This window comes from Pungitius pungitius, chromosome 1 (genome assembly GCF_949316345.1).
Source record: "Pungitius pungitius chromosome 1, fPunPun2.1, whole genome shotgun sequence".
Lineage (NCBI taxonomy): Eukaryota > Metazoa > Chordata > Actinopteri > Perciformes > Gasterosteidae > Pungitius > Pungitius pungitius.
Genome location: NC_084900.1, coordinates 30,176,602 through 30,198,911, shown reverse-complemented (window position 1 = coordinate 30,198,911; position 22,310 = coordinate 30,176,602). Strand labels below are relative to the sequence as shown.

The 22,310-nt window shown below is 43.1% G+C and overlaps 1 protein-coding gene across 1 annotated transcript in view; it reads right to left on the bottom strand.

The window, feature by feature from the left end:
• Positions 1-22,310, bottom strand: part of LOC119223413 (ERC protein 2-like) — a 42,491-nt gene that overhangs the window by 7,328 nt on the left and 12,853 nt on the right. Inside the window, exons 5-7 of the mRNA XM_062562704.1 lie at positions 20,793-20,948; positions 18,434-18,601; positions 7,724-7,891 (exon numbers count right to left, since the gene is read on the bottom strand). Of these exons, the coding sequence (XP_062418688.1) occupies positions 7,724-7,891; positions 18,434-18,601; positions 20,793-20,948 (492 nt within the window). The remainder of the gene's footprint in view (positions 1-7,723; positions 7,892-18,433; positions 18,602-20,792; positions 20,949-22,310) is intronic.

The window sequence follows — 22,310 nt, the reverse complement described above, 5'->3', positions numbered from 1 at the left end:
GGTGCCCCCTTGTGGCCAATTCCTGCATTTATCTACTTGTGACGACTCCAAAGTTCATTTAAAAAGAAACGCGTTGTCTTTTACAGAGCGAGGTAAAACAGAGAAGACACTGTCCTCTCTAGTCGCAGGAATGATGAAGACAATCACCATCTACACACTACCCCTGTATAAATGTTCTTGAATGAGACTAGCAGCTTGTTCAGAAGCAAAAATGGACTTCGCTACAGGAAGAGAACTGCCAGCATGTATTCATAGAGCTGCGTTGAGCGGACAGAGTGGGAATTCACAAAGGGAACAACGTGACACAAAGACCCCACGAAGCAGAAACGGACACCTCTCCCCTGATCCCCTCCATGACCTTTCTGAAGTCATGCCGCTTTGCTGGAGGAGCCATTACTGGTCTGTTATCGAGTAAAATTACTTCCAAAGATGAGTGGTGCCCGAGAGAAGCAGAAAGAGAAGCGAGGGTCAAGAAGCCTGATGGTCGGCTTCTGAAATCCTCCACATTTCTAAAGAAAACTAGAGCTCACGATTTATTTCTATCAGGAAGCATTATTTTCTTCTAAACTAGAGAATAAATGAGAGTTTCTCCCTGGTGCCAGAATGACGGCTGTTTTTTGTTATAGTGTCGACAAGCCAAACGGATCGGTCCTCACCTATCCTTCATCCAAACGGGGGGGGGGGCAGAATTATCGATGGGTATCACTACGACTACGCCTGACGCCTGTGACTCTCCCAGCAGATTCCTCTCTGTTGCCCCATCATTCGTTCTGCTTCTAACCATCAGTGTCTGTTTAGAAGTACAAAGGTGCCCTGTGTCCATCGAGACCACACACACAAACACATATACACATTCTCTCATTTGAATGCAGACGCACAGGCGTGTAAACATAGCCACACCTTACGAATACAGAGCGTGTATAGAGACGAATACGCATCATAGGCCTCATCTATCAATATTCAAAAATGTGTAATAATTGTAATAATAATCTTAAATTGGAAGAAATCGTGGTTATAAATTAAGAAACATGAAGAAGCTATAAAAGCTGGATGATTCCAATAAGATAAAGCAGAATTTTCAAAGACATAGTTTTGATGTGTGTTAGTATTGAATAATCACACATTATAGTAGTATACAGTATAGTGGTGCTCTAGTAGTAATTGAAGGGCTGTGTTTTATACTCAATGACGCTACAAATGAACCACAAATAAAAGTTTGCGTTCATATAATTCTATTGAAAAATTTGAAACATGAAATTTACCCAAAATCAGAATAACTGTCAAAACGTCAGGGTGGAGGCACGAAGTTGCGGATAATATTTCCTGAACAGATGAGTACTGCTGCTACCATCAGAAATGTGGATGAAAAAGTGATATTTTTTACTCACACAACTTCCTCATCAAAAACACAAATACAGTAAGTAAAAACAGTTGGTTTTAGACCATTACCGCCTCTAATGAGTACAAACAACTATTAATTGGCCCCTTCTATCAAAAAACTTTGGTCTAATCTCTCAAACAAAAGACCATAGAAACTTTCATCAACTTTCATTATTTGTGGTTAGTGAAACACAAATATTTAAGTAGCCCTGATAAATAAGCCAACTTGTTAGTGTATGTGTTTGAACACATTTGCATATACACAAACCGTATCCCCTCGTCTAATTCCATACATCCGCTGTAACATGTGGCTTATTCTGAACCTACAGTACTGATCTCGCAGGGACAAACACACACACACACACACACACACACACACACACACACACACACACAATCAGACCATGATTGTTATCATGAATGTCAGGCCAGGTTCAGCCGATGGGGTCTGCATATAGCACTCACACATATGACAGGCAGACATCCTCCCCCTCTATACCCACACATTCCTCCAGAAAGCAATTCACACAGAGACCCTCCACTGCATTCATACATATCAAATAGAAACACACACACACACACACACAGATTAAGCAACACATGCGTGCACTTACACACACACACACACACGGATGCAGATCAGCACACAAAGAAGGATGGGGAAACAGCGAGAGCGCCGAGGAAACTGTCGTTTTATTCAGAGTGTTTTCCTGGTGGACCTGCAGAGCTCAAGGAGACTCCTGCGGACCGCGCGGTCGTCCAATGAAGACAGATTACACCGGAGCAAGCTGAGCTGTACGTGAGTGTGAGCGCGTCTGTGTGTTCGCCGGCCAACTTGATCCACGCCCATGCTCTTTAGGCTCGAGACCCTATCTTTGCCCCCCTCAGCTGTGGAATGCTGCAGTGATTGCTGGGTAATTACCCTGACGCTTCATTCCTTTGCTCCCAGCACCATTAGTATTAATTCTTTTCTTTTTCTCCTTTTTGGAGAGAGGGAATGGGAGGCTTTTGATCTGAAAGAGTGAATCAGAGAAAGGAAGAAAGAGAAGTTACATGTGGCCACCCGGCGGGGACCACAGCAGCTGTGTGCGTGTGTGTGTCTTTGTGTGTGTGTGTGTGTGTGGGGGGGGGGGTCAACCTGGGGCTTCTGACCCAGGAACACTTTACAGTGATCTGGTCAGACAGGTCAAATACACCATGCAGGCATACAGTTCAACTGAGAGACAGAGGGTGAAACTGTGACACGCTTCAGAGACAGAAACTCAACAGTCTGCCACTTGACTGCCAACCGGTTTGGGTGGAAACAGGTCAGCCCGAGTCACGGCTGGTGTCGTCACCAGGACACAGTCAGGAAGGGCTTCGTCGTCAAAGTGGAAGTGTCGGCGTGATTTCTCTACACCGCGGTGCGCGTGTTGTGGCCCCGGGGGGAAGACGGACTGGGAATAGCCGGTGCCTGACATGTGGCCTGACACTGGGTTTGTCCTGACCGATGTGTAGCCTGGCTCCAATCAGCTAGCCCCGGGCTCTCACCATTAACCCCGGCTGATTGCTGATAGGAGCAGAAGGGGGATTCGGGGGGGGGGGGGGCCTCTCTCAGGCTGTTTACCGGAACCTCCCCAGCTCCAACGGGCTTATCTGTTACCATGTCTCTGCGCTGTGATTGGTCAGATGGAATCCATTAGGATGAAAGGCATGGTTGGCCCCCTCACAAGATCTATCAAGATCACATGCACGCTCACACACAGAAACGTACAGGAACACAAAAGAGTTAGAAGATATTTTAGAAATAGAGCTGTTACACACACACACACACACACACACAATTACTCAACTGGAATACAGAGTCTGCCCCGCAGTGTATTTAGGTTAGTTATTGCATCCACTGTTTCAATTCTGCAATGTCAAGTGCATAAATAATAAATTAAGTTACTCAGTATAAGGATTATAGACCTATATTATATACACAAAGCCAATCAAAATGTTTTCCTGATGCACATTTTTGAGTATTTTGTTGTCTCAACCGAAGTAGCTGTACAACTTGGATGCATATTTACATGCTTAAATGAGCCGTTTCCGGATTCTGATCCAGAAATAACTGACCAAAGACCAAGTAAACAAGACTATGAATCTGAGTGGAGGATTTGGTGCAAACCTGTTACTCAGACCTTTGCAGGATACTTAATAATATATAGCTATATATATATATATATAGTTTCAAATTGGATGAAGAGGTCATTGTCCATTGTTGTACATACACAGACACAAAAGTAGAAAGCAATGCTTTGTTTATAAACACACAGCCTGTGCCAATGCAGAACAAATATTTCACTTTGTAACAGAATACAGTACATCCTCTCTCTATCCATATGCATCTCATTTAAAAGGGCTAGTGTTGTTTTGGAGAAGAGTTTAAAACAAGCAGAAAAAGGAGATAAAAGGGAGGTTTAATAGGAAAACCTAATATCAATAAACCTCCATGGGTAGTCTTCTCAAAGTATTAGGAGGCTAACAGAAAATGGTCATTAGTTTGTATACGTTTTTTAATTCCACAAGGGACATGATGTGGAGTGTATTTCAACAGCAATGAAAACTCGTAAAATTAAGAAAAATGGACGAACAGAAGAGCAAACGCTCCACAGAAAGAGATCAAAGTGTGTGTGTGTGTGTGTGTGTGTGTGGGTGGGTGGGTGGGACTGGAAATGTTGAAGGCCAGGGAACATCTCTATTTATCTATATATCACTCTCTCCCTCTCTCTCTTTACTTTTCTTCATAATCAAAGGCCTCGCCGTGCTGATGACACCAGGCTGGAGCAAGTGCTGACAGAGTCTGGCAGAAGGTGCTCTGAAACAGAGCCGGGTTCCCCTGAGAAAGTCTAGGGGATACCTAGCTGGACACTATTATAACGAACAGAGACCCTTGTGTACACGGCATCCTTCTGTGTGGACACACACACACACACACACACACGCAAACATGCACACGTATGCCCGATGCCGGCCTAAGCGGACGTAATCAAATCTCCCCGCCTGTGGTTGCTATAGGGAGAGAACATGATAGGGGGTAGTATACGTCCATGCACACAAGCCAGTCTTTTTTTTTAAAAGCATGAATATGGATTAAGACAACCACGATGTTTGAACATGAATAACACATGTATGCCAAAACCGCACCACAACCGGCTCTACGTGTGTTCCTCCCACACCCCTGCCCCCGCAGCGAAAAGAAAGGGGAAAAAAAAAAAACGAAAATAAATAAATAAATGCATCATTATGCACCGGTCACGGTCTCGAACAGAGCTCCCACTGTTCTGATTGTGATACTTAAGACGGAAAATGACGGCACAAACCCGGCGTATGCATTTTTTTTTTCGTTTTTAATTTAAAGAACTCTTTTTCTTTTTTTTTCTTTTTTAATTCAGCCTCTAAGTATTAGGATCAATTTAGAGCTCAAACTACAGCAATGACATCATGGTACCATGATATAAGTCATTTTGACTGTCCATAGAGAGGCCTTTTGGAAAAGGACGGAAAACAGGGCACCAGCGAGTGATATGTGTTGCTTATTAAGAGAGTATCGCCAGTGATACACTGCATTCATTTCAAAAGTCTGCTCAAGCTGTGACTCATCTGCCACCCGTTACTCGAGTGTATAAAGTGTCCCTGGCTATGATAAATAATTGATTGGCGGGTAGATGTAGAAGGGCCCTTTACCATTCAGTAGTTCCACAGTGCAAACCCTTACATATAAGGAATCAACAATATCATAGCAAAATACTAACTAATCTCTTCTCAAAACGTCATTGTTATGTCACTGACATTACGAAAGAGATCCTTTCTATTTTAGGAAGGCTGTAGTTCATTTGCATAGTGTGAAAACAAAGACAGCCAGAGCACACGAAGGAATCTGACTCTGCTGCATCCGTTACCACCTCCTTCAAAATTAGTTGAAAAAACGTGCTTTAGACTGGAGTCCCCAAATAGCTTATCATATGTATATTTATGTGCATATAGTCGTGAAGCTGACGATTCAAATGGTTGCTAGAAACCAACCTACAGTTGTCCAAGATGACATAAACCAGAGCTGGCTCTTTTAATAACTAAGTAAAATAAATAAAAATTCAATATAACGAAAAGAAAACACCTCAATTTAATATCACACCCACATAAAAATAAAACAGACTGTTGTTGCTCTTTGCTTTCCCAATGTTTCCCAAGGAGAGCGAGTTTTCCTGCACACACACACACACACACATTAAATTGAAATCTGTCACCAGCCTGCGTCACCAACACCAACACCCCGTGTGGAGGGAGGTTCGGAGCCATTTGAAGTGAAGATAGCTGGCTGGTTGTAAAAACCCAGGTGCACCATCTTAATCCTCAAAGCTGCCCGGGAGGATGACACGTTTGTTTGTGTGCGTGTGTGTGTGTGTCTGGTTTGGATATCGAATCGTTAAATCAGGGGAGGGGGGCAGGACTCATTCAGAGCTGACAATTTTATGAGTTGGAGGAGAGCCACTCACTGGACTTTTAAATGACCTAATCCAGGCTGAACCTCGTCCCACCACATGAAACATGACTTTCCCCCCATATTGAGGGAAATGTACCCTTGTATGTATGATGCTGGATAGAAATAACATTATACATTTTCACAATTGGTAATGTGAGCTTCCCTACTTGATGTTTAATAAATAGATGCTGTCACTACACAATTACTACTATAGTGCTATAGTGCAACTCCATTAAGTGTTCCAATCTTCTCAAATGAAAATAGGGTTAGATGTCTGGTTTTTAGGGTCAAATATTTTGCTTCATATTTTTGAAAACACAAGTGTTGTATTGGGTAACATTGGTATCACATGGTTTTGTAACCAAAATATACTTCACGTCAAAACTATTAATCATTGTGCCGACAGCAAAGCTCACATCTCATGCCAAGCCAAATTGGACCGAGCTACAAAATCAATGCAGAACACGTGTGATTTGCTGGATTAAGGATCAGTGTTTTTGCTAAAAGTCATGCAGTCCCTCTTTAGTTAGGAAATACGTTCTTGTCATTTAGATTTCTCTATTTCTCTCTAAGACTCATTTTCAAGGGGTGGAATACTTGCTGGGGATCTTTATCCATATATCATTTCTTTTTCCATATTCCAATGTAGTGTTTTATGTTTTTGAGCATTTTCCATAATTCTGAATACTGACACTGGAAAACACTGAATTCACAGGAAGAGGAAGGCTTTTGGTAAAAAGATGGCAATGAAGGTCAACATAAAGCGAATATCAGTCTGCATCATCCAACTTAATGTACCTGAGTATGTGGGGAAGAAACTGGCAAAAAAAGGCATGTAGTAAAATATAACGAATAGTAAGTTACATTTTTAAACTTTCTCTGAAAAAAGTTGGCGGCAATATTTCTTCGGCTGCGAAATAAAGTCATAGTTGAAATCACCCGTGAATGAACTGTTAAAAAAAGGGGCCCATGTTGCGAAAAAAACAAGCTTACTAAGTGACTCACCTAGAGCGCTATAGGTGGAACCCAAAGGAGAAACGCACGGGGAGCACATGAAGGTCATCTTTAAGCTTCTCACACAGAAACACCCCGAGGTCACACAGACATTAAAATGCATTTGAACATATTCGTGCACACACATCCACATGCATCCACACTGATTTGCGACACGGCATGTGACCTTCGGAGACCTTTTTCTTTAAACTCAGCAAGAGGGAGGCCGGAAGGAGAGCGAGGGAGATCTAATTTGAGGACATAACAGGAAACGAGGAAGTTGAGAGGGGACCTTTACGTGTGTGTAATTGGTCTAAAGGGGAATTGCCAAGATGCGCACCACAGGTGGCCACAGGCCCTGTCTAAATAGCTAACCTTATAAAATTCATTAAGGCCTCTGTGACATGCCGTGCGATCGAGCGTTTATGTGTGTGTGTGTGTCTGCGTGCAGGTGTGCATATATATGTGCATATATGTGTGTATAGAGAGACGTTTTCTTCTGCACTGAACTCATTGGAATGTATTTATATGGAATGTATCTTTGTTAACCAAAAGCAATAGTGGGAGAAAAATATCTTACTTTGGACACATGCATTGATTGATTTAGCAAACATTCTCACTGTCTATTCACAGTCCCAGAGACATGATCACGTAGCCAGAACAGAAAATGAGCTTCCAGTATGGCCAGTTAACAAGCTAGCTTATGCGGTGACAGATGTGGTGACAGAATATCTGCACTTCTTTGTTATCGTATAAAAGTGATTAAATTCCAAGGTTTTTCCTGCCAAGCGTACAGTGGAAAATGAATCAATTAAAGCCATTCAAAAAGTTGGACTCACTTACCTTCTTCTGCAGCACATTAACCTTCCTCTCCTTGACGTCCAGCATGTCCTTCATGTCTCTGATCTCTCCAGTTAAAGTGCTCTTTTCATCGGTCAGGTCCTGCAGCTGCTTGGTCTTCTTGGTCAGTAACTGCTCCTTCTCCTCCAGACGCACTCGCAGAGCATCTACCTGGAAAAGACCAAGAAAAGAAGTTCAGATTAGCAGATAAAAAGTCACACGGAAATATGAACTGACGAGTTGGCTGACATATTTAGCAAGCGGGGCGATGCACAGGAGAAAAGGGATAGTATGAATCAGAGTAGTTAATATAAAACAATATTCATACAGTTTAGCAAAGAAATACAGCATTTATTTTCAGTATGTGACTATTCAGTCCTAAAACTGATAGAGGCCATAACGTGAACCACTGTGAAGTGATTCAGAGAGCGAGAGAGAGAGCGGGAGGCCTGTTCCTTCGTTTGTTATTCAGCCTGCTGTGTGACCGGACCAGCGCTGCCATAGATCAGACTGCTCCCACACTTCACACTTAACAACCCTCAGTATCTGGCCACGTGCGGTGAGATGAGTTGTATCTGAGCTCAATCCAGAACGTATTATTGGACATCCATCAGTGTTGCGCTGCACCGCCTACAGTGACCCACGCACACAAATTCCCACTCACACATAACACTGTGCTGCTCTGTTGCTCTTCTCCACTTGGGCCACATGGCGCAATGAGAAAACCCATTTGAACTGAATTTTAAGGTGTACATTATTTCATTCTAGGAATTCGTGAGACACACAAGTGCAAGTGCATTCTGTAGATAACGAAAAGAAGACGGGGGTCGTTTTAACTAGCCAGACTTGACACACATCAAACCGCAGTAGAAAAAAAGAATAGCGTGGCAGTAAAAACTAAAGAAATGCAAAATAACACATGTACTGAGCACAAAATCGAGAGATATGATGTTGGCCCAGCATGAGTTGCTACCTGCCCGTATGAGTTTGTGTAAAATGAGAGTGCACCTTGCAGGCTGCCGGCACACAGAGGGCTCCTCTCAAGCCGTAGCATTAGAAGCAGGTCGGGACCCCCAGGTGTAAGATGGTGAAGTATTTATCTCATATTGCTCCTCTGGCAGACAACCAGACACCAATACTGAGGCCTGCTCTGTCCTCCCCACTCCACACTGGCACACACACACACACACACTAGTGGCAGCACTAATCCTTTGTGCGTACAGTATGTTGGCACATGCACATCATCCTGTGCTGCACCCAACATGCGTGCGCGTGTGTTCGAGTGTTTGCCATTGTGTGTATGAGACAGAATGTAGGGGAGCGGGTGAGACCACCCTCCCCTTCAACCCCACCTGGCAAAGAGCAATTTAGAAAGAATGTAGCAGAGAGGCCTAACAGGAAATCCCTGCTGTCTCACCTGCACTGGCCCACTAAGCTGTGATAGTACTGTACGGACACCCTGCTAATACCCTCTTAAAGCACTCACTGCTGCCAGGCACAGTGCATGAAAAACAAGGAGGGAGGGGATGAAAGAAGTTTGGGGTAGAGCAAGGCGACGGATGAATAAAACACACACAATCGGCACGCTTTGCCAAGCCTTTAATAAAACACACAAAAAAGAGAGAGCAATCATTGTTTTCTGTTATTTTCATTACGAATTGCACCTTTTTTGTTTTAATCTCATTATTACTTGACGCTTTGCCTATGCCGCATATTAACTTGAATTGAGTGAAAGACGTTGGGGGGGAGGGGGGGGGGGAGAGATGATGAGAATCCTTTAGCAAACATTAACACCGCTGACATGCTGCTCTTTCACCAGCTCAAACGGCGACTCCGTCAGCAGGTCCAGCAGGAAATACTGTATGGCTTTATCAGCTGGCACACATGCTGAGATGATAGACAGCTAACAAGTCAAGGTAATTAACCTCTCACATCTCCTTCAATTTCCTCTCCAATTTTCCTCCCCCCCCCCCCCCTCTCTACTGCTGTTCTTCTCAATGTCGCCTTCATACCAAACCTCTCACTTTCAAACCGTCACTTGTACCTCTCTTTCAACACTGCGTCCTCTCAGCCGTGCTCCGTGCGATCCAGGAGGTTTTCTATTGCCGTTTAAAGGGGCAGGGCCTGGGGTGAGACAAAGTGATGTGTCGGTGTGAGAAATCCCTCAATTCCTCGAGGTCAGGTTGTCTTTGGGACAGGCCCACATTTCCCAGCTATGACTGTGAAGCTTTGTGGATTTTTTTTGTGTGTTTCCATGCGAGAGGCATAACGCGCAAAGCAGAACTCCTACGCTGACGAGGAGAACTGGGGGTACCGATTGCTCTTATGCAATTGGCCATTTGGGACCGCGTTCTGTTTTGTTATCACAGCTTCTTTGTGTATGAGAATAAGATAAAGAAATTGAGAGGTGAGGAATAGAAGGAGAGGCGCCAACTGTTGGCCAGTCTGACCAAGTCCAAAATCCCAAAAGGACCTTTAGAGATGAATTAGAAACAGATCTATATCACCCCATCATCGCCCGAAACCCCACTTTCCAGCCCCTCAGTCAGCACCATATCATTTTAAAAAATGCCCTTGATATGTTATCAAGATTCTGCTGTTGCGTAACTTTTATTTTTTCTTATATGTGGAATGCGTTTAAACAAATAACCACTCTAACGTGTGCATGTACACATGCTTATATTAAAAAGTGCTCTGCATGTGCACATGCATGCACTCGCAATCACACATGCAGCAACGCGCACACATGCATAAACACGCTCATTCTCCTTGACTTCCTGTCCGTCATGCCTGCAATGACAGCCAAATGTGGATTCTGGACACTGGTTAGCAAAGTAAAACAGAGGCTTAAAGAAAACAGCTTCTCTGTTTATCCTCACCTCCCCTTTTCCTGCCTCACATTTCATCATAAAAGTTTTTCTGGCAGTCGAATCTGCAAAGGTATCAGGCCCCGCGCCGGCTCTGAGCCGCAACAGACAACACAGAAACTGTATGAGCAGACCACAGTTAAAGCGGCAGAACGAAAAACAACCGCTGACAGTTTGCACTCTCACTCACCCACTTGGGGGCGAGAAGAGTCAGAGTTTGAACAGAATGTAATTTCTAACGAGATCACGTATTTCTCGCCGTGGGTCGTCAAATATCTCTGACCTTCACACATGACACATTAACACACACACACACACACACACGGTGGATCTGACACATTCAACGCTCAAGTATGAGTGTCACATAAGCAAACAACACCACTCTAAAGGTTGTTAAATCCCAAGTGTGGGTCTGGTGGAGTTTATTGGTGTCTGAACTCAGGTCTGCTCGGGGGGTGCAGTGCTGCATCAGACACACCTGTGTTGGCTGTTCCATTCTAACACCAATGAGCCATGAATGTGGCTAAGTCTGAGTTGTACAACCTAAGGAAAGAGCTATCTCATTTAAAGAGGATGATAGACCACCTGGAAGTGTCCCATAATAACTATAATATCTATCTATTTTGATTGAAATATACACTATGCATCAAAGAGAAACCCACACACCCTCATATGATGAAGAAAGATGAAAGTGAATGTGGACTGATGGGTTCAAAGACCCAGTTGCTCTTGGTTTGGCTTGAATATCTGGTTTGTCAAAGATTGGCAAAAGGTGACACAGAAAATATCCAATCTAGTTTATGAAATACATATGGTACAGTTTTAACAGATGGTGTAAATGCAGCTTCTACTGTTGGCATTGATGTGCGAAGACGTAGTATTAAATGATCCGTAGTTTCCAGATGAGGCAATAGAAATTTCCAATGGTATGTCAAAAGGTCCCCGTTAGTTGTGAGGTTAGACAGCATGAGGACCAAAGTGGGATTTTTTTTTCATATGAAAATTGGCATGTACCCACTAATGAGTGTGTGTCCAGGATTTGGTGTTTCTCAATAGTCTGGACATCTGAGAAGGCACAATTGGTTGAATTGGAAACCCAACAAGAGATGTTGCAATGTCAAACAGAAGAACACAGCACTTCACGGAGGGACTCTGGACAACGGCCGAGCATCTGCAATCCCCTGCAGGGATTCTTAGTTTCCGGATTTACACACATACAGTATGCACATACACTAACACACACACACACACAAACTGTATTTAAAACCACATGCAAACACAGAAGATCTTCTCTCCACCTCAGCTGGCAACGCCAGACATGACGCCACCGGGGTGATCTGTGCGGAAATGAGGGACGTTCCCTGTCCTGGGTCTTTTGCTTGCTTGTCATTTAAAGGCGTGTCATCAAAGCCAGGGTTGAAGCAACAGCCAGGGCTCTGATCAAGAATCGTGTAATCACCTGTCTGATCACCTCAGGGTCGGCCAGGGATAATAAGCGGATGTAAATGCCTCACAGCATGGGTGGAGTTTGGGGCAAAGTCTCATTGTACACGCCGACATCTGTGGATCAAACCATGGCAACACAGCTGTCTGCCCACAGGCTACAGAGGGAACATGGGAAAGCGCAGATGTAAAAATACTATAACAAAGGGGTCTTTGTCAACAGGATGAATGAGTGTTTTCTACCAAAGCATAAAAGACAATCATCTCATGCCTTTGGTATTGTACCAGAGGTTGGATATTTGACAGAAAATGAAGGGGACTTTCTCCAAGTGCTATCCCACAAACCCTCACTGCATCATCATCATTACCTCCTCCAGCGGAGATGGACACAACGCACACATGCACATAGAGAGCAAGAGACGCTGCAGGCGTTCGCCCCTCGTTAACACTTGCTCCTTCTTTGATTATTTTTCCTGAGAATTTTCACTGCCGCACACCGGGTGCCGCATCCTGTTTCCAGTGATTGTATTTTCTGTCACCGAACACTGTGAACATGTGCATAACAATTGTGGGTCTGCAGTGTACAATAGGTGCCTGAAATCAGCTTACTTTCTGCTGGATCAACAGGTAGAGCTGTTTTGTTGTTATTTTGCTGGTCTGTCTAATAAGACCTCAGGATCTTGTATTGGTGGCGATGGAGTGCGAAGGGGGAGAGCAAGGGTTGGCGGTTTGAATCCCGGCTCCTCCATGTGCCATGTCAAAGTGTCCCTGAGCAAGATACCTAACCGCCAATTGCTCCCCAGGCAAAATGTAACGCATGGGTTAAAATGCAATGTAAGTTGCTTTGAATAAAAAAAGCGTCAGCTAAATGACATGTAATATAAAACCCTTTTGTGTCTTTAATTGAAAAATGAAAAGCAACCTTAACTCAAGCTGAAAAGCGGGACTTGACACTCATTTCAAAATAAAATGCGCTACATAAAAAAGAAACACATAGGTGTCCTCAAAAGGGAAGAGAAAAGAGCAGTTTCTTAGGTTTGCTTCTTCTGATTAAATCATCCTATTTGGTGAACTTCTATCAACAAAAACCAAACATGAGTGGGAGTGAAAACTGTGGCACTGCATCTTTGTGTGACTGTAATTTTGTAAGTGTGTGTGTGTGTGTGTGTGTGTGTGTGTGTGTGTGTGTGTGTGTGTGTGTGTGTGTGTGTGTGTGTGTGTGTGTGTGTGTAGGTGTGTGTGTGTGTGTGTGTGTGTGTGTGTGTGTGTGTGTGTGTGTGTTTGAAATTAGAGGTTAAGTGGTCTGAGCTAAGCAGGGTGACCCTGTGGAGAGAGGAGGTCAGAATAAAAGAATGGGGAGCATTGTCTATTGCTATCTCTATCAGCACCTTACTGCCTACTGGTTAACCATCCGCTGACTGACAGCAGACTTAGCAAAGCCATATTTACGTTTTTATGTGCAAAAAATTGAAAATGTGCAAAAAATAAAATAATTTTAGACCTTAAAGTGGAATAAATCATCACACAAATTACATCATATAAAATGTAGCTTAGATGCCCTTTTACTCAACACACAATTTGACCTGCTGTATGCACGACAACACAAATTTGCATATGCATTCCTAGCAGATTTCACACGCCTGTGTCAGCTCCTTCTGTTGTGCACATGTTTACCTCGTTCCTTTTGTAAACCATTAAATATCCCATCTCCATTCTGACCCCTATAACTCAATTTTATGGCTTTTCCACATGGGCTAAGACAAACTTGCTAGCGCTTTATTTTGGACGGCGCCATGTTTTTACTGGGGGCCCCAACGCTTTACCGCTCACACTGCATCCCAAACCGCAACACCCGAGCAACATAGGAGCATGTTCACGGGTCTGAGTTCCGGTGAGGGCAATACCATAACAGGTCTGCAAAGGGACCATCACAAGAGGCCCAGGGTTTACATTTGAAGTTAATAATTAGTGGCCTGCCGGAAAAAAACAACCGTTTTTTCATTTGCTTAAGCCGACTAACCCACAGTCTTTATGCGTTGATCAAATTCTCACCCAAGTTTTGTACACACACTCCTTCTTGCGGTGGTACCAACAGATGGGGAACACGAATGGATGGAGAAGGAGAAGTAGGTGAGAAAATGAGGGGAGGGATGACAAATGTGGGCAGATAGTATGAAGGAAGAGAAAATACGGACAGAAGGAGCAAAAGTGAATGACGCAGGAAGAGTGAGAACACAGCAGGAGGAAAGCACAGGGCAGATTGCAACCAGGTTGAGACCACATCTTTCCTCCGCCTCACTACCTACGTGCACCATTAATCAGGAAAGAGAACAAGGAAGGATCAACAAGAGCCATCCAGCGGGGACCACGGCACACTGTACCATCGCATCACTCACTGACAAAAGTCCACAACCTTCTACATCCATCAAGCAACTCTATTCTCTCACTTCTAACTTCCTCCTATCCATGAATTTCTTTTTTCCTATTCATCATTGTTGTTATATTTGATGTTAGAAAGTCATTTCTTAGTCATGCATATCTTCTTCAGGTCATTACACCTCAAAATTCTCAGTGGAAGTCTTCTGGCAGGACACACTGCTCGAACTGGTGATTAGAGAGAACACAAGATATGTGGGGTCACATCTGACAGAGTTGAACTGAAATACCACAGACTGCTTTCTGCAAAAAGACATGTTGCCAAGTCGTAGAAAGTACTTACAAAAAGGCGTGCTGCCACTAACTCCTCTGCTGGCATTCAGTGAGGAACAAAATGTCAAACATTATGTTAATGTGTTATTTATGAGCCTGATTCTGACTTTGACTTCGGCATACATTCTTTTGGTAAGTGGCCACCAACCAAATGGTAGGCTCAAAGGATGAACATGTGAATCAAACCTTCAGAAAATGGAAGTGTAATTATATTAAATAAATCAAATGTGATGTTTTGCATGAAAACCAAAATTACGTCTCTCAAGGATTTGGAGTTACCACTTAAGAAGACAGCAAACACAGCCATGCCATGAAACATGTTTTGCTAAGACAGCCTGTATGTCTTTGCACAAGAATGTCCGCAATACCTTTTAACCAGTGAGCCGTGACACACAGGCCTGACTTATTTTACAGGAAGTTGGGAGCAGACTTCAACACAGACAGCCGAATCGAAACCATCGTCTTACAAGAAGCCAGTGCAGGCGAGACGTGCAAATAACTTGTTATGACAAAGTGGAGGACAAAGAGGGGATGCACTTGGACGAAGCTCAAAGGCCAACATCACTCTCACTCTCAATATTGAGAGTGATGTTGCTGTGATCACTGCAGCTTTAAAGTAAAAGTGAAATCTTAAAAAACTCCACGGTGACTAATTCCTCACAGTAAACAATGTATGCATTAATTACGCCAGTGAGCATGTTGTTTATTACGATGCCACATTTTACCGATGGAAAAATAGAAAACGTTGTGTCAAATAAGTCATGAATGCAGTGACTGAGTCCATCCTCCGGTTACTGTTGAGCAATGACTTGAAAACACACATTGTGGGCCATTAACCTCTACAGCACAACCCCGAAAACCTCAAGTTATGTTTTTTCATATTAGTATATTATTCGTATATATAGTCATATTATTCTTGGATATATTGCAGAGATTTTGGCTATTCAATATGGGTTTAATCAAAGATGTCCTGTGTGCTTCAAACTGTTTCAGAGCAGGCTCAGTAATTGGAATGGAAAATAATAAAATATTGGTCTTAGAAGAAGATCCCTAAATGTGTGATTTGGTCGAAGAGATATAGTGGATTTGAGAAAATAAAGCTTATAATCAATATTCATTAACCGATAAATGCTGTAGGACAGAGCGTTTGTATGTTTTCAGGCATTTTCCAAGCCTTGTTGGAGGAGAGGCCCCAGGGCTCAGACTCCCGGCTTAAATCATTATCCTGTCATAACCATAGACTATATATACACAAGAAGTCCTTGTGTTGCCTCGGGTTTGGAAAAATCGTGAGAAAAGGATGTTGAGTACAAGCAAATTTTAGGCAACCAAAGTGTTGTATTAACTTTAAGGAAATGGAGAAAACCCTGTAAAAAGGTTAAAGTTAACAGACAATTATCACAGATTTGGCCTCTGTCAGTAATATGTTTAAGTTCTACTTCTTGAAGAAAACTCAACATAGTACCTGCAAGCCCCTTTTACCACGGAGGCCTGTTGCTTTGTCGCTGGCTAGTTAAATATGAAGGAAGGTCTCTTATAAGTTACCTGATCTGCTGGAGTACAATTACAGTCCTGCATTGTTGTGATCGGGGTGAAGAGTGACACATACACATAATGTATTAAAGGCTCAGGTTTCCACAGATGTGGGTAAGCAACCCACAAAGCTTACACACTAACACTATTTTCCACATTTTCCAGATATCTGGAGCCGTATTCAATCCCGTCCATTTAGAAGCCATCCTTAACTTTGACTGACAAATAAATACACTTTCATTTTCTCATCCCCTCGCTCACAGTGCCGGCTCTGTTCATTGAAAAGGGCCCTTCTTGGTCCCATCCTGATGTGAATAGCTTTTAGAGACAAGTGTCTGTGGGATGAAGCTGCTCCTCGGGTCTGGGGGACAGGAGACACCAGTCTGTCTCAGTGGGAGTGGAATACTGTACCAATCACTGTCATTCATAATAAGACCTGCCTGGCACACAGAAGAAAACCCACTAACATATATGGGGAGGGGTATGATACCTCGGAAAGGAAATCTGGGGCTCTTAAGGAAGTTTAAATGAGATGGAGGAAAGCTTCAACAAATTGTTTAAGGGAGGTGAAGTTATAATATGAGAAGACGGAAGGAATGAAGGGAGATCCTAAAAGAATGGCTGTGCCTTGTAGCCGAATGGCAGTGGGACAGTAGAGGAATGCAGGGCCACGGCTGGGATCAAGCGCACTCAATCTCTTTTTTTATCCTCTGGTTTGCCAATTTAATCCAGGAAACTGGCCTTTCCAAAGCGGGGGGAAAATGCCACTCCAATAGCAGGGGAAAACTACTTGCGACTTGACAGCGAACGTGTTGTTGTGTGTATGTTTTGTGAGAATAAAGAGGAATACAAGCTATACACAGTGATGGACACGATGCTCACTGAGCATTATAGGCTAATTCATTTTATCACATATACTTGCCCACTATCATTTTCATTTCAGCTTTGGCTCAGCTCCGACTCTACTAAATTCAATTATTACAGTCTTCATCAACAAGAACAAGCACAATCTCACGGTGCAATATTTGAGTGTTATGCATAAAATATACTTGTAAAGGCTAAATAAAAGTACATTTCTGGATGTGTCATTAGACGCTAAATCTGGAAAATATAAGATATGTGAGAGCAAAGTTGACCAGGCACGTTCTAAAACGTTACACAGTCCTAATGTATGGTTAAGATAAGTATTAGGCAGTTGGTAGACTTAATTGTTGTATTTAATGACTACGGGTTGTCTACTAGGCTTTCAACTTATTATGCAGTGCAGCATGAGGAAATAGACTTGTTTCATTTCAAGACTCTTCTCATTCAGAAAAATAGAAGGAAGATCATTTATGAAGGAAAGATTTAATTGCCTTGTTAAAGTTACAGTCTAGATAAGTGCCAGTTGATTTAAACATTAACAAGACCAAATGCCTGAACAAATTACAAATGTAAACACATGAAAAAAAGAAGAAAAAATGTCAGCCAACATTTCTTTACATGGAATTTAAGTAGCACTCACAATAAAACATATACACAAAAACACCCACTACATACCAAATTTCTTAAAGATTGATGTATTCTGCTAGTTGCGAGGACCAAAATTCCTTGCACATGTATGGACAATTAGGCCTAATTTTAGCCTAAATTGCTTCCTGTAAGTGGACATGGTTAGCAGGCCGTTCTCAACCTCGTAACACAGAGATCTGAAGTTCTAAATGATCAGTTCGAAGTCAAGAAAGTGATGGAAAAAAATGCTAAACGCTACCCTCCACACACACACGCCTCCATCTCTCAATGTACATTCGCCTCCATCACTATTATCAGTGATACAATCATTAGAGCCATTGAGTTTAGACCAAAGATGAAAGATGAAGAAGAAAAGGCTGCCAGCTTTCTTCATCTAGCCTTTTGACTGACTGAGCCTCCCTCATGCAGCAAGCTCACTGGTTGACTACAGGAGCCAACCACGAAGAAAGTGTATACAGCCCCCTCATTGTCCATCACACAAACAGAAAGAAAGAAACCAGGAGAAAATCCAGCAGTTTACACTTTACAGAAGCTGTGTAACCTCTGTTAGTGTCTGCGTGTGCTGAAGTTGGTGATGAAGACGAGTCAGCCAGCGCATTGATTGCCAGAAGGTGGATCAACAGCTACTTTTCTGTGTGAATGCACTGACCTCTGTCTGCAGCGTATTGGCCCGTTGCTCCTTGGCGCTGAGCGACTCCTTTAGCACCTCGATGTGCTGCTTGCAGTCGGAGTTCTGATTGGTCAGAGTTTCTAGTTTGGTCTGAAGGGCCTGCATCTCTGACTCCTTCCTGTTGAGCTCCTGCTTCAGCTGTTCAATCTGCAAACAAGCAAGAGAAACACAATCACACATGTGTTATTTAAATGGTTTGGTCATCATTAAGTACAGACATAACGAAACGCTAAGAAGAATCCCCCAAGCAAAGACGCGTGCAGGCCCACACAGTCTGTGTATGTGTGGCTGTTGAGTATCACCAAATGGGACAATTTTCCCCACACGTTGTACCCTATGAAAAGGCCTTTTGGAAATAGCATTTCCAAGTAAGTGTGAAATGTGAACTAAACTGATCCCTATCTCATTATTCAATGTCATGTGTGTCATATGTATCATTGCTATGACACATTTAGGTTAGGTAAACTTTAAAATAGTTAAATATATTTAAAAACTGTGCTTGATACATTTACTTGGATTAATGATTTATTATAATAGCAACTAAATTGTCAGTTCATTGTCCCTGTGGATGTACCAAGTCAAAGAGCCCAATGAGTGAAAGTACATGCAGGCAGACAGTTATGTGGAACAGAATTCAACTCACATAGCTGCCTTATTACAGATTTGTTTAAAGAAGACCATACAGAACATGACAGAAACCCACAAGATAAATGAAATCAGTTAACAGAAGGGGTTTTCTGTCCTGGCTTTGAAGAAGATTGTCATCTGTCCTCTAGTGCCACAATTTTTGGAAGTTGATTCAAAGAGATTTCTCTCATTTTGTGAGCAGGTTTAACCCTTAAAATGGAAAAAATATGACCAGAAAAGAGATGGGCCTTATCAATCCTCAGGGAAATAAAGATCTCAAGAGGGACAGGGGACAGATGGAAAAAAACAGGAGCAATAAGGTGACTCTTTGTGGCAGGACTGGTGAGAGTAGGCCAGGGTATAGATAGATAAAACCAGGGGCAGGAACTTAAGAAAGCAGCTAATGAGAGGGTACTTCTGCTTGTTCTGTGATCCAGGGATGCTGGGGGGGGAGGACGAAAGTCTGAGCTGTTCTGCTGGAAGACAGACATGGTGACAAGGCCTGCTCCTACAGAGAGACAAAAACAAGAAGACATGCAAGCCACTAAACTGCAGCACACAGACCGCTGGGAATCTGGCCTGCGCCGCACTGTGAACCTCTCGACCACAGCGCTGAGGATTCAGAATAATACACTTGATAAAGCTCATCTGTGAAGAAATTCACTGTCGTACTCGGTCATGCTTAGACAAATGTTCATGTTCTCAGAAGCCACTTTCTGATGTTCAAGTAAATCAAAGCCCACAGCGGAAACCAGAGAGGACAGGGACGCTGTCCTCTCTGGTTTCCCTTATCACGGCCTCAACTCAACACCAGCCGCCACAGCTGCTGTAAGACCAGGACCCTAAACAGTTCAAGGATATAGGATGAAGCCGCGTGACTGCGCATGGTGACTCTCTGTTACGCAGAAAGATGAGACAAGGGAGAGCAAGCCAGTGCCATCACCGTGATGTATATCACCGCGGGTCAGGACGGGTGAGGAGAGAGCTCTTTCCTCTGTCGCTGTAAGCTCACATTCATCTGTCAGGGCCCCATTCATGAAAACATCTCTTTTATGATTGCATCAAGAACTTCCCCGATGCACTGACAAATGGACCCTACAAAGAGCACCATGAATAAACAAAAGAGATGCATTTTCACATGAAACTTGAAACTACATTTCTTTTTTTCCTGTAGATATATTCATGAGCTTATTCAAAAATGAATGCATGTCAGTCCGAGACACTGCTGGGTCCCAATCAATAAACCATACAGCCTGAAATAGAGACATATTAGTAGGGCCTATTAAAGGTCTTCCTGCCAGCTGAGGGTAGTAAACAGACACGGTGCACTGTAAGCCGATACGGCAAGAGCTCCCTCAGAACACTCAGCCGTCACAGATAGGAGAGGAGTACAATGCTGGGTCATCACACAGGTATGGTCCGTAAGGCGAACCAATATTTCATGGGAAGAAACACAAAACGTCACTCTGAATATGAAGATGTGTTTATAAGTGCAGGCGTAACATGCAGGAAGAAGCAGCCAAAAGTGAAATGTCAATGTTAAACTTGCATGCACTCAGGATTTCACCACACGCTTGCATGCGTCTCCGTGCACATGCACGGCGACAGGCAACTCGCCAATGACAGATCGTCTCGCGGCCATAACTGATGTTTCAAGGCAGACATGCATCACTTGGATCATGCAGTGAAGAGTTGTCTCGAGGCATTCTACCTTTGTTTTCATGAACTTAGAATGGCTCTTGTAGACCTCCACCTGCTTCAGCTCATCCTGCCTGTCATAAGGGTGCAGCAGGCCGCTGGTCTTTAACATCTGGACCTCATCTTCCAAGTCTCTGATGTTCCTCTCCAGGGAAGATATCTTGGTGTCCTGCACCAGCAACAGTAGGCGGGCAGAGAGTCAGCAAAGACACGGCAGACCGTATCTCCACAGCGCATTGCCGATTCTACAGGAAGGTCAGGCCTCACACATTATCATTCATTGGAATAGGTACACAAAAAAAATTGTTTTGTTTATATTTCTTCAAATCAAGCCACAGTCGTCTTGGGGAGCGTTAAAGCATAGGACTGCAGAAAAGACAGGAAGCGGAAGGAGAGATTGACGCCAGGTAGAAAAGGTCTGAGAGCAGCATTAGGCTCTTGAGTTTAACAGGGGCTGACTTTCCTCTGATATCATTGAGCTTTCCATCATCTTAACTCTAACATGTCTTGAAAAAAAGTACAAATACAGAAAGAGAGCAGGATAACAACAAAACTAGATGGACGCGAGACCGCTTAAAAACCGAGTAAATCATTTCTGGCCGTCTCTCCTGGACGCCTTTCATAGAGCTGCCCCTTGTTTGACGGCATGACGACACAAATATCTGTGTAGTGAATATAAAATGGTAGCTCAGGGATGGGTTTAAACTCTGGCTTCAATATGGCAGAAACTCTTGTGCACAGCATTGATATCACAAACAGCTTCCTGTATTAAGATTATAACTATTGAATGTAAACTCCTATTTCTGACTGTCTAGATTGTCTGGTTAAACAGGGGAAATGTAAAGGTGGGCCTTTGTGTGAATCTATGAGGGAGTGAAAGGGTCTGTCATGGACAGGTCCTAGGGTTGTTTAGCTGCATGCGTTCAGACACACGTTAAATGCTAAACCTTGGACGATAAGAGACGTTTTAATTGAATAAGCGGAAGCAGATTGTATGATGCCATCAGCCCAAACCAGAGACAACATATTAGCATCTGACATCTATTACATCCTCTGACATCAACCCTGCCCACGAGTACTGCATACTGTCCTAAACAAATAGAAGTAGACCGGTTCGACAGGAATGCATATAGATACACACACACACACACACACACACACACACACACACACACAGTGTGTATAAGTACATATTTTCCAATAAATACCTAGGCCATTCAAACAGTTACATCGATTGATGTTGATATGTTGATATCTGATTTATGAATTTGGCTCTGTGTTTAATTCTGATTGCTTTCTGGGCCTGCTCCAGAGTACAAAGAGAGAGCGAAAAGATATCCCGGAGGAAGAGAAACAAGGCTAATCCAAATAAAATACAGAGGGTAATATCAAAAACAGCATTCAGTACTAAAGGAATACAAAAGTGTGTGCCTTGAAACCTCTGAAACATGAAGGTGCTGCATTCCAACCAAGGAAGAACACACTGTGTACCACAACAGGAAGGATTAAGAGGTGAGCACTTATTACTGTA